At 41.3% G+C, this 15,280-nt stretch overlaps 1 protein-coding gene across 1 annotated transcript; it reads left to right on the forward strand.

The window, feature by feature from the left end:
- Positions 1-11,465: 11,465 nt before the first annotated feature.
- Positions 11,466-14,103, forward strand: chst14 (carbohydrate (N-acetylgalactosamine 4-0) sulfotransferase 14). The gene is made up of 2 exons (XM_030083657.1): positions 11,466-11,776; positions 12,790-14,103. Exons 1-2 carry the CDS (start codon positions 11,486-11,488, stop codon positions 13,603-13,605), a joined length of 1,107 nt encoding a protein of 368 aa, XP_029939517.1. The 5' UTR covers positions 11,466-11,485; the 3' UTR covers positions 13,606-14,103.
- Positions 14,104-15,280: the final 1,177 nt, after the last annotated feature.

Genomic DNA, 15,280 nt, shown 5'->3' on the forward strand with positions numbered 1-15,280 from the left:
TTAATTAAGTTTAGTGCTCTAAGTTTGAAATCAGATCAGAAATTGCCTTAAAATTGAGCACAAAGTTGTCAGGGTTAGGTGAGCGTAGATGTTCACAACAAGAAAACCTGGTTTATATGTTGTTTGATTCTCAAAGTTAGACATTTGCTCTGAGTTAAATAGCTGAAAGTTCAGCAAAGATTTGCTCAAGCAGTTTTCTCTCAGGGAGTTTATTCCAACCATCAGAAGAAACTACAGGGATCTAGTCCCACTAAGATCTACTAATGTGTACAACTCCTCACAAACCCTAAAGTACTGCTGGCAAAGGGAATCAGAATCACACAGATTTCAGAGGGAGCGTTGTTGGTCATGGGAATCCCTGTCAAGCTATTCCAGCTTACCTTTGGATCAATCTGAAAATGAAAAGTTCAACATGTTAGCCAAACAAAGCTGAAGGAAATTACTCCTTCAGATAAATCCTTGAGTTAGATTTCACAGTTAAGAAGTAAAACCAATGCGAACCCCCCCCCCCCCACCAAAAAAAAAAACCACTTGTTTCTGTCTGTGCTCAGAGGGAAATGTTGCATATAGGTTGCATGTACTCTGAGTTAATATTAGTCAAGAATATGAGTTAACCTTGAATTATATATATAAAAAAAAAAAAACATTTGGATCAAAATGCAGTTGTTTTGTTCTATCATTTCAAGAAAAGAAAATGATATGCCTGCAGCATGGAAAGCACTATTTGTGGTGATTTGATAAAATGGAACAAACACAAACTGACCTGAGATTTTTGTATCACAATGTTTCTTTTGTGTCTGTTCCCTAATTGCCAAACCAAGTAAGATAACTAAAGTAAGTGCAACATTTGTTATTTTATCAATAGTCACTGTCAAACAACAAGTGGTTTACTGTTAAGCAATATCAGTGGTTATTTTCCAGTTTCTGCAATTTAAACAATTTAATTGTGACAGAGACATACCGTACTGTGAATACCTCCAAATTAGCGACATTAAGAACTTCAGAAAGAGTCCAGGCCCTGAATAGATTCTAACTATGTGGATGAGCCCAATCAAACCAATGATGCTTTTTTTTGTCGATTTTTTTCAGACCTATACAATAAACACTGTCCTCTCAGAGAGCATTGGATGAAAGACAAATGTGCAGTGAAGCCATGGATGACCAAAAATCTAGAAAAAACATGTAACAAGAAAAGAGACGAGACGTAATATGAACAATAAGAAGCTAGTGAGGGTAATTCCAATACATGAAAATGGAGATAAGCATTGGATGACCAACTGCAGACCAAAATCGCCTCTTCCTCGGCTTTCTAAAATACTAGAGAAACCGTTGGTGAAACAATTGGATTGTTTCGCTTGTGAACACATATTATTAATATTAAGTGGAAATCATAATTTGGATTTGCAGAAAACAGAACAACTACTCATGCAATAATGCAGACTACAGAAGAAATTGCAAAGGCAAATGGAAAATGATGAATGTTCCATTGGTGTTAATGTTGACTTGCAGAAAGCCTTTGATGCTAATGATCATACAATATTACTGAGGACATATGGTATGAGAGGCACAGCGTACTCTTGGTTGAGTTATTTAAAAAGTAGACAGCAGTTTGTACAAATTAAACATACCCCAAGGCTCTGTGATTCGTCCAAAATTGTTTATACTGTATATTATTGATATTTGCAATGTCACATATGTGCTTAAGATTTTTATTTTTTTGGACAGTAATTTGGTTGGTTCTTTAAGAAATCTAAGGACGTTTGCATAATCCTGAAAAGGAATTAGAAATCCTGATGTCTTGGTTTGATAGGATTAAATTATCTATAAATATTAAGAAAGCAAGATTCATAAAAAAAAAAAATTCTAAAATTGAATGAGTTTTGAAACGAAATTCCTCATTGATGTGATGTATCACTGATTATCCTGGAAAAAAACACACTGAATGAGGAGATTTCAAAGTCATTTTTTCAATTCTGTACAAATCGAGAAATATACTGAATTGTAGGGCTTTGCATATTATTTACTGTTCATTTAATCTTCCGTACATGTCTTACTGTGTACAATTGTGTAGATCAACCTTCAAATCTACTTTAAATATTGCTTAACAAATTTTCATAACAAAACAAATCATCAAGCTCACACAAACACAGTTTGCCAAATCACATATTATGATAATGAAGGAATTGTTTTATTATTAAAAAAAATAAAATAAATTATGTTCAGAGCAAGCTCACTGTCACTTCCAGATTCTGTTCAAAGATTTGGAGAGACTATTGTTGGTGGAAACTAATCTGAATTTATAACTATATCTTGGGAATCTCCCTGATGGTATTAACACAAATAATGCTTACTTCTTCAAGATTACGCTGGCAGAAAGTTAAAAAAAAAACAATCATAATCCATTGGCTCCAGAAAACTGTCCTTCCACAGGCCTCTTTTGTCACATTGTTAAGCAGTTGCACAGTCCAGTGCAAATGACCTACTCTATAAGACTACAAAATGACTAAGGAGAAAACCGATGGAGAAAATGTTGTGTTTTTCACCACTGAAATACTAAAGCACAGACTTGCTGTTCATCCCGACACTCCTCTCTATTGTTATATTTCCAATTAATTTTTTTTCTGACTGATTTAATACTAAACTACAATCAAACACAAATTCACTTTTTAAGCAACATTGATACAGCTCAATGTTGCTTAGAAAGTACGTGGGACCTGGGAACTGACAGAGGGATGCAAGGCATGCAGGGTGGGACTGTTCAAGTCAGGTTGCCATGTCGTCAGGTACCACAACGGATAAAACACCACTGAGCCATCTCTTTAAAATCGGTGGATAGTGGGATAAATTACAAATCAGGAGCACGGTTGAAGAACAGGTCAAAAATCAGCAGACTCCTGTATAAGTCGGGAGTGTTGGGAGGTTTGCGTCTTTCTTTCTGTGCCTTAGTCAAGTCCAAATTTCCTAGCTGTTTGTCACTTCCCTTGCGTCTCCTACCTGTGGATCTGATTAGTGGAAATAAATACCCACGTGTTTGTCTTAGATCGTCATTGTACCCTGTATCTTTGAGATCCCATGCCTCCTTGTATTTTCCCGTGCCTTTTGCATTTTTGAACTGTGCTCTCACTCTGACCACTGACCTGGATTGTGCTTTGGATCCCAATAAACTCTGCTTCAACTGTGAACTTTTGTATGAGTCTGCTTTTGCGTTCAGCTAGCAGAGACATCCTAAACAGATGCCTGCAAGATTTTTGTCGCTCAAGCCACAATTCCATACTACACATTCTTAGATAAGGGAGACAACAAACGACAACAGATCAAATTTCAAGGTTACATCGATTCAGTTACAAACTACAGCAGCAGATGCAATGTTGTCACCCAAGTTTGAGTTCTCTGTCTTCTCCTGCTCCACCTCCATCCTCCCGGGGCAGAGTGTAAGCCTCACTGCCTCCCTGAGCCGAGAGAGCGAGCCCCAGTCTTTACCCAGTACCAGTTTAGGACCTCTCTTCTTTGGGCCCCACTTCCTGGAACCTGCCTCTGTGGTTCCATCGTCCTGTTTTAGGGTTAGGGTCACATGTGTCATCTGACTCCATCAGGTGACTTCATCAGCAGGGGGTCTTGCATCTCATCTCATGGGTTTGGCTCTAGGGCCTATGATTTTGTCCCTCAAATTGATCCTTAATCAGTCCTTCATAAACCTTTACTGTAACATCAAAGCAGACAGTTCTAATGTTCCAGGGAAAAGAGCATTCTTCTGCTTTATCTTCACAGTCACGGCCCCCTCTACAAAAACGCTCCAGATCTCAGATCCAACCATCATCTAACTTATCACCCCAGTATTTGGCATGAACCTCCAATCATAAAAAACATGCCCAAGTTGCTTCAGCTAGCTCTCCTCAATGGTATACATCATATTACTTATATTGCGCGTTTCCTCTGCATTAACAGACCCCAAAGCGCTTTTACACTGCATCATCACATCTGCCCATTCACACACACATTCACAAACCAATGGAGGCAGCCGCCATGCAAGGCGCTCAATCTATCCACTGGGGGCAATTTAGGGTTCAGTGTCGTGCCCAAGGACACTTCAACATGCAGACAGCGGGAGACAAGAATCAAACTAACAACCTTGCGATTGTGAGACAACCACTCTCCCCACTGATCCACAGCCGCCCAATGTGCAGGAGTGGGGCTGTCCACTTCAAGGGTTCCTCTCTCTGTCTCTCTCTCTCTCTCTGTCTCTCTCTATCACACATAAACACTAATACACACTGAGCTTGTACAAAGTATAATTAGAATGTTTGTGCTTTTGTTTTCTCTTTTGTGAATCAATAGAATTTCTTTTAACCACACCTGCTGTCTGTTTGGTGCTGCACATGAATGGATGAAATGTCTACCTCTTCAAGGTCAAGAACTCCCAAATTCTTCAGGTTTCACTATAAACTATGGTAATTGTTATCAGTTCAATTAATAATGACATTCCACATTGAGAGCTTAATGTCTTTTACAAGACTGATATCAAAGACTTGGCTATCATTTCTTGTTTATCAGTGCCATTGCTGATCTATGTTAGCATGCTGAAAACACCGCACAAAGCATGCTAGGCGTAATGCCAGGCGAGCAAAATTCTAACAAACCAGTTGATCAGTTTTTGCATTGCAAGAAGCTTATTCTGTTCATCTTCAGTGCAGACGGAAAGATCTCACACCCATCACACATAGATTTCTGATCACACAACATTGCCTAATCAATTTTGATAGAGATCTTAAGCTCACTTTAGGTATCTCACTCATCTCCACTCCTGATGGCCTGCAAATGTCTACATGAGACATAAACACGTGCCACACCTCTTTTTCTCGAATCCCTCTCTTCCGTTATCAGTCGCTCTCTGGTGACATCCTACAAAACACCTCCACACCTTCTGCTGGTGAAATAGTCACACCATACTTCTCTCGCCCAATGACTCATGTCTGATTACATTCTTCAGCAGACATTACTGACAGCTGTCACATAAACCAGTGTTGGGAATGTAAAAAACACTTTGCTCTGCCCAGTGTTGTGCAGTCACTGACTGTAATGTATTACTTTGCATAGCATTGGTCATCAAAATAAGATACATTACTTGTGCATCATTGCACATGACATATGACATGCAATGGCAGACTCATGATCCAGGTTTCTTACAATGCACCTACTGTGCAATGCTGATGCTAGCCTCTTCTAGTTTACTCTCACAGCCTCAACCACCATTATATGACATCCAAAACTCACACTCACACATCTCTCTCACCAGGCCCTCCCATCTTCAGTGGAAGGACTGAAGCCCACTTACAGTTGTCACATGCATATGCACTGACTGGTCTACTGTCCAACCGCAAGAGTAGTAGCCCTCACCAAAGTTCAGTATTCACCCTCACTGAACACGCATCATGCTTCACATGCAGTCACACTGAGCAGACACATGGTCTTCCCATGGATGAAACATCTTGCCATTGTTCTCATGTGAAAGAGAGCTCGAGCCAATTTGAGACCCACTGGAAATGTTATTGCTTGACCTCTATAACCCGGACTTAACCCTGATACACGGACACCATTGACAACAGACCACTGTGACCATTCTATGTTGACATATTGTTCTGTTCCCTCCAAAACATTATTACAGATTGCTTCCCAGGAGAAAGCAGCACTACCAAGACCAGCTGACATTCCTCTTCACACTCTCAGACACAGTGACTTGGTCATTGTTCATCAGTTCAAGAAGATTGGCTGGAAGTCTAAATGTTGACAAGAGCTACTGACTCACACTGAGGTGAACATGGGCATTGTGGATCCATGGAACACACTGCAAGGAGGATCCCAAACCTTAACTGACACAAGATCAGGTAGCTTAACCTGAGTGCATCTGAAAGTCGTCAGTCAGGTCAGGTGCTGCCTGCACTGCTTGCAGGAGAAGACGACTACCCTACTCACAACACGCCAACATAAACTACTGGAGAACTGAAATGCATAGCTCCAACATGAACAGATGGGTAATTGAAGCACTCTGTTCTAATGGCTACAACACCATGACTACACCCTATGATGATTTTTAAATCCTCTGTCTATGACTCAACTGATTAACCTATTGATGATTGTACATCTTAAACCTGCTTCAGTGGTGTGTGTGGGTGTGTGTGCTCATGGTGTGTGTGTGTGGGGGGTATTATGCTCTATTTCTCTTCTTTGTTGTGCTATTGTCTTTCTTGAAATTTGGATTAGTCAGAACACACTTCACAGCTCTGCTGTTGTTGTGTCTTCTCTATGCCAAATAAATGTTATACTCAACAATCCACACCCAAGTACTCTTTTTAACTGCTCCATAGACACAAAACACCCTCCATCCCCGGCCTTACCCACTTTCACCATAAAACACTCAAATGCACCAGATCAAACAAATGTCCTGCCAATGAAGTCTCTGCAGGCATCCATGCACTGAAGCAAAGAGTTTGCCAACTCCTGCCATGCCACTCACTTGCCACTGATCCCCCTCATGAGGCCAAGCTGTCTTAGTACCTGCACAACAAGTGACGCTAGCAATGCACCAATACTAATACCAGTATCAGGTCCAACACTGCATGGAGTATTTGAACTCATATTCAGAAAAAGGTCCTCAATTCAATCTGGTGAGGACTACGTAGCATCATCCGTCAGTAATGTCATATGCAGGAAAGCAACATGATGAAAGTATGACTGGTACACTAATTAACAGCGAACTAGAGGATGTGTGCGACCGGTTTCTATAGGTCTTCAGCACACATAGGCCAGAGCATAGGTAGATGCTGCACACTGCCCTAAGTGTACTGTAGGCTGTAAGGCTGAAAAAAAGTAATATCAGTGCACCCCTAAATGACACACCCTACCATGTTCAGCTTCTTAGTGCCCTCTTGTGCATTTCTCCAAATATATATCACATTTATGTCATATTCACACCGGGTTACTTCGTTGTATTGTAAGCATAAACTTGGAAATTAATTAAGATTGCAGCCTTGCTGAGTAGTGACTTATTTCTCAAGTGGCCAAAGACTATTGCAATCACTGTAAGTTGTGTTCAAATCTGAATAAAATTACATGTTTGGGAGTGAATAGATAGATAGATAGATAGATAGATAAAAACTTTATTAATCTCCCAAGGGAGAAATTCCAGTGTCCAGCAGCACACAGATCATACACATGCAAATAAATAACAGTACAATAAATACAAGTGCTCAGATTGTACTTGGTTTGGCTCAGGCACATCTGTTATACAGCCTGATTGCTGAGGGGATGAACGACCTCTTGAAGCGCTCAGTTCTGCAGCGCAATGACAGGAGCCTGTTACTCCGCTCACTTTTTTGAGCTGCAACTGTGTCGTGCAGTGGATGTTTGGAGTTCCTCAAGATACTCTGCATTAGAGCCCCCATCCTCCTCTCCAAGACTGCTCCAACAGAGTCCACCTTCCTCCCCATCACAGACACACACCTCCTGATCAGTCTGTCCAGCCGATTGCTGTCTCTTTTTGTCATACTGCCGCCCCAACAGACAACCCCAGAGAAAACAGCACTTGCCACAACAGACTGGTAGAAAATGTACAGCATGTCACCACACACGTCAAAGGATTTAAGTCTCCTCAGGAAAAACAGCCTGCTCTGTCCTTTCTTATACAGGGCCCGAGCCTGCTCCGACCAGTCCAGTTTGTGGTCAAGGTGCACACCCAAGTATTTATAGGTGTGAACAACCTCAATACTCTCTCCGTCGATGATGACAGGTTGATGAGAGGGCTTCCTGCCAAAGTCAATGATCATCTCCTTCGTCTTAGAGGTGTTCAGAATGAGACCAATACCAATGAAAGAACTAATAACTCAAACTACCACATAATTACAGTAGTCAGAGTGTTTGTAATTTGTGACTTTCACCCCTTCTGTTCAAAACACCTTAACTCTATAGTCACTGTGCAGAATTTGTACCATCTCACCCTCCATTAGAACTTTCCCTGATAGCCACACATACAGGCAACATAGTAGAGTAGAGTAGAGTAGAGTAGAGTAGAGTAGAGTAGAGTACAGTAGAGAGTAGGGTATTACTTGATTAATCCCAAACTGGGAAATTCTTTAAAAACCTCCTGGACCTGACTTGATGGAGACTTACTTTTTAAAAATGGCAGCAGACCTTGTAGCACCACCTCTTACAGTTCTTTTTAACCTATCGATCGAAAACAAAGAAGTTCCTTTTAGTGTGGAAGTCTGCCTTTGTTATTCCCTTACTAAAAGGAGGAGACCCTTCTATCTTAACCAATTACAGGCCAATTTCAAACTTGTGTGTCCTGTCAAAAGTTTTTGAATCTCTTGTCGGTGATCAGCTAAAAGAGTTCCTATCCTTAAATGAACTTCTGTCTAAGTCTCAATCAGGATTCAGGAAAAAACACAGTACTATCACTGCAGCTACTAAAGTGATCAATGATGTGTTGCTCTTGACAAAAAGTTGTACTGTGCCTCACTTTTTATCAATCTGTCAAAAGCTTTTGACACTGTGGACCATGCTATCTTAAAGCACAGGCTTCTCTGCCTGTGCTTGTCAGGTGATGCTGTTGCCTGGTTCACAAACTATCTGGATGGCTGGACTCTGTGTATTAAGTATGATGGCCTCTGCTCTGACTATGAGCATGTCCGCAAGGGGGTGCCACAGGGGTCAATACTGGGACCCCTGTTGTTCATTATGTACATCAACCATTTGGGACAAAATGTGCCTGATGCCAACATTAATCTATACACTGATGACACTATTATTTACTGTTGTGGTTCAACGGCTACCAAAGCGATTGGGTCCCTACAGAAAGCTTTTGATGTGGTACAGCACAATCTTTTGTCAATAAAACTCATCTTAAATGCTGACAAGACTATGTTAATGTTGTTCTCAAAAGCTAAGAAGATGGAGGCCTCTTGTACTATTCCACCAGTATCCACTCTTGAAGGAAATGCTATAGAGGTGGTTCATATGTACAAATATCTTGGTATCTGGCTTGATGACACTCTCACCTTTAAACCCCACATAGATAATATGGCAAAGAAACTCAAACTGAACTTGGGTTTTTTTCTTTAGAAATAAGTCCTGCTTCTCTTTTAATGTGAAAAAAGGCTTGTCACTGCAAATTTTTTTATCAGTTTTAGATTATGGAGATTTGTTTAATATGGATGCTACCGCTCAATGTCTTCGCAAGATAGACAGTCTTTATCACGCTCTAAGATTCATAACGAACTGTAAAGCCGAGACCCATCATTGTGACTTACTGTATATTCTCATGTGGGATGGCCTTCCTTGTCCACTAGGAGACTTGGACATTGGTATATTTTCATTTACAAGGCCATGCTTGGTCTTTTGTCCTCCTACATCTGCGACTTAATCATTCAGAGAAGTGTTGACTGTCATTGTCTGCACTGAAATGATTATCTCTTGCTCTCTGTTCCATTTGCCCGCACAGAACTTGGAAAAAGAACTTTTGCGTATTCAGCTCCCTACACTTGGAACAAGTTGCAAAAGGACTATAAATTGAGTGAACTCATTCTCTTGAGCTCTTTTAAACAAGGCTGAGAGCACTTGAGATAGCATCTTTTACGTGAAATTGTTATTAATTTCAATTGTAATTCATTTCAATTGTAATTTATTGTACTGTGTATTGTAATTTATTACTCTGTAACCCCCAGAACTTCCTTGAAAAACAGGTTTTTAATTTCAATGGGACTTTCCTGGCTGAATAAAGGTTAAATAAATAAATATAAAGAAATATTTGGACTGACGGGTTAAACAGCTGAGTTCAGCACTAACTTTCTACTGTCATATTCTAACCTAAGAGTGATTTTATCAGGTCTCCATCTGTCCCCTTCTGCCCTCCTAATGTGTGTATGTCAAGTCTTGTCACTTCCTGTCTTATTTAGATTCACCTGTCTGGTCTGCATCTGCATACACTTATCTTTCCTCTCTACCCCTCCTCTGTGCTTCTGGTTGAGCTGATTTGTTTCGCCTGCTTTTCCTCCTTTCCCAGTGTATCAAACCATCGTCCTTCATGGTTTTCATGTTTCTGTGTGTATCTTTACCTTTTCTGGATTTTTTTTTTTTTTTTGGGGGGGGGAGGAACTTTGCTCACGTTTTCTCCTTTGGACACCTTTGCCTGGATTCTTGAGTATTTGCCTTATTCTGCCTTGACTCCATTCTTGGTTTGCATTTTAGACCATCTGGACTGATAACACTCAGAAACCAGTGCAAATTTTCTTTTGGGTTCACCATGTGCCGTGACACTTTAGAGCTGTCATGTTTGATCATGATTTTTCCTTTTTTATCCTTGGCTTTTAGCACCACCTAGATTGTTTATTTTATGTGCACAGGTTTTTTTTTTTTTTTTTTACCCTTTATTATTATGTTTTCTGCTTTAATGTCTATTTTATTGATTATTTTAATGTACAGCACTTTGGAAATCTTGGGTTTGTTTAAATGGTGCTTTATAAATAAAGATGGATTGGATTGGATTGGATCAGCCGCAAAATTTCTTTGATTTGCCTTGTTTTGTTGAGAATTCAACTCAGACCTGTCAGGAAATGTTGTAAAACAAGATGTGAAACTTTGACATTCCAGGAAGTTTGTAGTAAAGTAGCTTATTTGGTAGCGTTGAAGTGAATTTAATTTAAAAGGATGATGAAGCTTGAGCTAGAGTTTTCAAGTGTTGTTTATCTTAAAACTGAGAGACACAATACAGTCAAGCTTCATGTGTAGGCATATTAATCCATATTTGAATCCATCTATCGATCTTTCATACTGCTTTATTCTGTGCAGGACCGTGGGTATCTATGGCTGGAGAGGTCACCCGTCCATCACAGGGCAAACACAGAAAGTCTGGCAGCCACACTCTCATATTCACACCAAGAGGCAAATAAGTGTCTACAGTTAACCTCGCTTGCATGTTCTTGGACTGTGGAATTAAGCCAAAGGAGAACATGCAAACTCCACACAGAAGGGCCCAGCTGTTCTTTGAACCATGTCCTTTTTGCTGTGAGACAAGAGCGCTACCCACTGTGTGTCACCATGCAGCCGCAGTTTGGACATCCCTGCATCTGTAAACACACCTACATCAGTTTCTGAAAGACGTTTGAATTGTTTAGAGCCTGAAAGAATTTACTCTGAAAGTCAACGTGTTTACATCCGGTTATGAGTAGAAAAGCCAACACTGAAAAGCATAAACAAACTACACGGATTGTTCGTGGGGGGAGAAAGGAACCCGTGCAGGAAATCTGCAGTGTCACAAAGATCAATGTTTTGTCGTAAAACAAGAAAAATGTAGTCGCTTTTATTTTGAAGCTCCGGGAGAGGAAGTCGTGCTGTCCTGGTCCTCTGGCGCTTCACGCGCCTCGCAAAACTTCACTCCGGAGTGTGTTCTATTGGTGTTTTCAATGTGAGAGGACAAAGCCGAGCGGCGGCAGTCATGGACACACGCGCCTTTTATCGCAGGCAGGACGTCGGGACGCCGCGCGGCGGGGGCGCGCACCGGAGCCCGCGGACAGCGCTGGTGCCCCGCTTCCTGCGCTGCCGGGCAGCCGTGCTGCCCTCCATGCTGACGTTCCTGGTCATCGTGGCGTCCGGAGGCCTACTGCTCATGATAGAGAAAGGAATGCTGAACAGCATGGAGACCTCTCTCCCCCGGAGGAGCGCGGCGCGACCGGAGCACGGCCCGGCCGGGAGGCGCCGTCCCGTTGCCGCGGACATGGACACCCAGGTGAGGCGACGCCGGGAAGGTTTTACTGCAAGGGAACACCCGGGGCCAAGTAATGCCAGTTACATGCCCGAGTTCAGGGTTTCGCAACGGAATCTGCCAGAAACAACGGGATTAAGGGCTTTAGAGTTATTAGCCCAGAAACTAAAGTTTCACCAAAGCCATTAAAACTCGTGCTAAAAGGAAACTGAGCAAAACATTACAACATTTCAAAAGCTTTACCTTAAAGTTCAAAAGATAGTTAAAAATAATTCCAAGCATCTGCTCTAGAGAAGTTTCCTTCCTCTCCTAAAATAAATTTCTAATAACTCCTTTATTGCAATTTTTCTATAAGTTATTATCATTTTATTGTAGGTGTTACTTCAAGTAATCTAAAATAGATACCTTCAAACACCTCAAAATGATGTGAACATATGTTCTCCACATCTGCCAATGTGACCGCTGCAGCGCCACCACGCGGTTCGCCCATCTCTACATGGTTTACACAAGGGGTGTCAGACATAGGGCTCAGGGTCCAAAACGGGCCGCTGGCTGATTGAATGAGTCCGCACATATGGCAGTGCAAAATAAATTCATGACAATTTGCAAAATGCACTCAACAAAGCAAAGGCTGTCTACTTTGAGAAAGACATTATTCCATATTTGCTCATGCATTGTTGTGTTTTTACAGTAGAACTCCAGTCTGGGACTCCAGTCTCAACTCTGATCTGACCAGATTGCAATATGCAAAATATGCTAGTGATGATCAGTGGTGTTTCTAAATTGGTAGTCGGTGTGCCTGCTTGGACTTGTTTTATTTTGAACTGAAAACTGGCTGTTATTTGTATTTCAATTTTGGATTGCAAATAATTTGTGAAAAATGTTTTGACCCAAGAATCTACCAAAATAAGACCAAAAGAGCATTTATAATTAGGTGCTGTGCAATGGCAGGTGTGTACTTTTGAGGTTTTCCAGATGTGCCCATATACCCCAGCAAAGAGCCACTTTCATGCCTTTGTCTGCCACGTGTCTTCTAGATCCTCCAGGAGCTCCGCAACAGGACGATTCACACCATGTGCAGCCAGAAAGACTTGGTTGACAACATCTGGTCGCTCAGCGATCTGCAGAGGAAGATCGTGCTGCAGCACGTCCTGGTGAACGACGAGCACCGCTTCCTTTACTGCTACGTCCCAAAGGTGGCGTGCTCCAACTGGAAGAGGCTGATGAAGATGCTGAGTGGAGCCCTGAAATTCAACGACTTCAGGAGCAAGCTGGACCACCACCACGACCTGGTCTTTCTCTCCTCCTTGAAGCCAGACGAGATTCGCTACCGCCTCAAGCACTACTTCAAGTTCATGTTTGTGCGGGACCCCATGGAGCGCCTGCTCTCCGCCTACAGGAATAAGTTCGGAGAGATCGAGTCCTACCAGAAGTCCTACGGCGTGAAGATCATAAAGCGCTACAGGAAGGTGGATTCAGCGAAAGGCGACGACGTGACCTTCACAGAGTTTATCAAATACCTGGTGGATGAGAACGAGGAACGCATGAATGAGCACTGGATGCCCATATACACTCTGTGCCAGCCTTGTGCTGTTACTTACGACTTCATTGGATCCTATGAGCACCTTGAAAGAGACTCCGAGTACGTGCTGCAGCACATTGGAGCGCCCTCGCACATCCGCTTCCCGGAGAGACAGACGTGGTACAAGCCAGTCACCAAAGAGATACTACACTATTACCTGTGTACTGTTCCACAGAAACTACTGAAAGAACTCTTCTTGAAATACATTTTAGACTTTTCTCTATTTGCTTATGCCCTCCCCAACACGACCACAGAAGATTGCCGGCACTAAACACGTTTGCACATGTAAAAAAACATGTTTTTCTAGAGCGTTATTTACATTGTTTTTCCTGGGGAACAAACTTTTTTTTGTCAGTATTTTACACATACATGTTACACTTTTTTAAGTGAGGACGTTTGCATATTAAAAAAAAATGAAAATAATCGATAGGACATCTAAAAGTCGGCTGGGTGTGAAGAAATCTGATTTATAGATTTATGCTCATTAGACTGTCAAAATGAATCTTATGTGGGTCATATATGAGAAAGTAGAGTAAAAGGGTTTGGGCAACAAAAAAAAAAAAAATTAACTGACTCAAATCTCAGCAATCTGACTTTTCCGCATAAAGTGTTGCAATTGAATTCATGAGAAAAGGTGACTTCCTCTTTTGTAGGAAAAAAAAAAAAGCAGATATTAGATTTTTGTTTTGCCCGCAGCATGAAAGTAGCCTTAAAAAAAACCCACAAACCTTTAAGGTTGTGTTCTGCGTTACATAGGAGTGAAGTTACAGTGAAGCCAAACTCTGGAGGACACGGGGATTCTCACCAGCATACAATACAAACAGTGGGCTGTTTTCAATGTTTAGCTGGAAGTTTGTTTAGCTCTGAAATCAGGGAAAATCTTTTATTGTTCACAACAACAATCATGGTAACCCTGAGTGTCTGGGGTCAATCCGGCTGGTTTCACAGAGAAAGTTTACATCGTCGTGACCTTTAGGTCACTTCCAGGTAACTTTTCAATTCAGAGATACCTCTTTGCTTTGCAGTCAGTCGGATATCTCCTTCCTCTGATTGCTCCTCACATCTAATATGCAGTGCATGGACACACACTTTGGCCATGTCAGCCAGGCCGCCGTGTCCACGGCTAATTTTGGTCAATAAACATCATAAACGAGTCTTAATTTCCCAAAAAATGAAAAATTAATACTTTTAGGAAACACTTCAGTATTTGCACTTTGCACATGGAAACACACACTCACATGGAACTTGTTTTAAGATTTGAATTCCAGCAGAGCCTTTTGGGCCCGGCAGTCCCAGGCCAGCACATATAAAGCCTTATTCATAGGAATACACAATACAGAGCTGCAGCTGGGGACACCTCTTTCAATCATACCCAGCTTCACCGGCAGTGCTGTCTTACCCATTTGTTGATGAAGTACTGTCACTACTTTCTAGGAGAAAAGAAAGCATCTCAAATTCAAACATGATAAATTGATTAGTTTCTTGAGTTTCAGATCAGACTCCCGAGTTCCCAATGAAAGAGACTCAACTTTCAACCATGTGTCTTACTGTGGCGTGTGTGTCGATGAAATGTTTACATCCTCAGAGTAGGCAAACTGGTTTCAGGTGTGGGACCAGTGGTGCAGTGGGTAGCACTCCGAGCCTTACAACAAGAATCCGTTTTGATTATGGCTTTAGGGTCTTTTTGTGTCTCATGTTCAGAAGACACTCAGTGTTACTGCCACCTAAAAACCTGCCTAATTTTCCAGAAGGGTTCCAGGTTTCATTCCCATGTTTTGTATAATTTGTATTTACTATCTAATAAAACCGAAAAACACTTTTCACGTTGTTTTTTTTGTTTGTTTTGTTTTGGACAATCATTTTATTTTGTGAATAATTTACTAAAAAATAAAACGCACAACATAAAGCACCAGATATTATTTGAATTCACACAGTTCAGGAGCATT

Source organism: Salarias fasciatus, chromosome 23, assembly GCF_902148845.1.
Source record: "Salarias fasciatus chromosome 23, fSalaFa1.1, whole genome shotgun sequence".
NCBI classification, from domain to species: Eukaryota; Metazoa; Chordata; class Actinopteri; order Blenniiformes; family Blenniidae; genus Salarias; species Salarias fasciatus.

What these genes read in the sequence shown, in the direction of transcription:
- chst14 (XM_030083657.1), top strand. Translation starts at nt 11,486, where the DNA reads ATGGACACACGCGCCTTTTATCGCAGGCAGGACGTCGGGACGCCGCGC. An exon ending in CCGCGGACATGGACACCCAG is followed by an intron (nt 11,777 to 12,789) that starts GTGAGGCGACGC and finishes CGTGTCTTCTAG; the next exon opens with ATCCTCCAGGAGCTCCGCAA.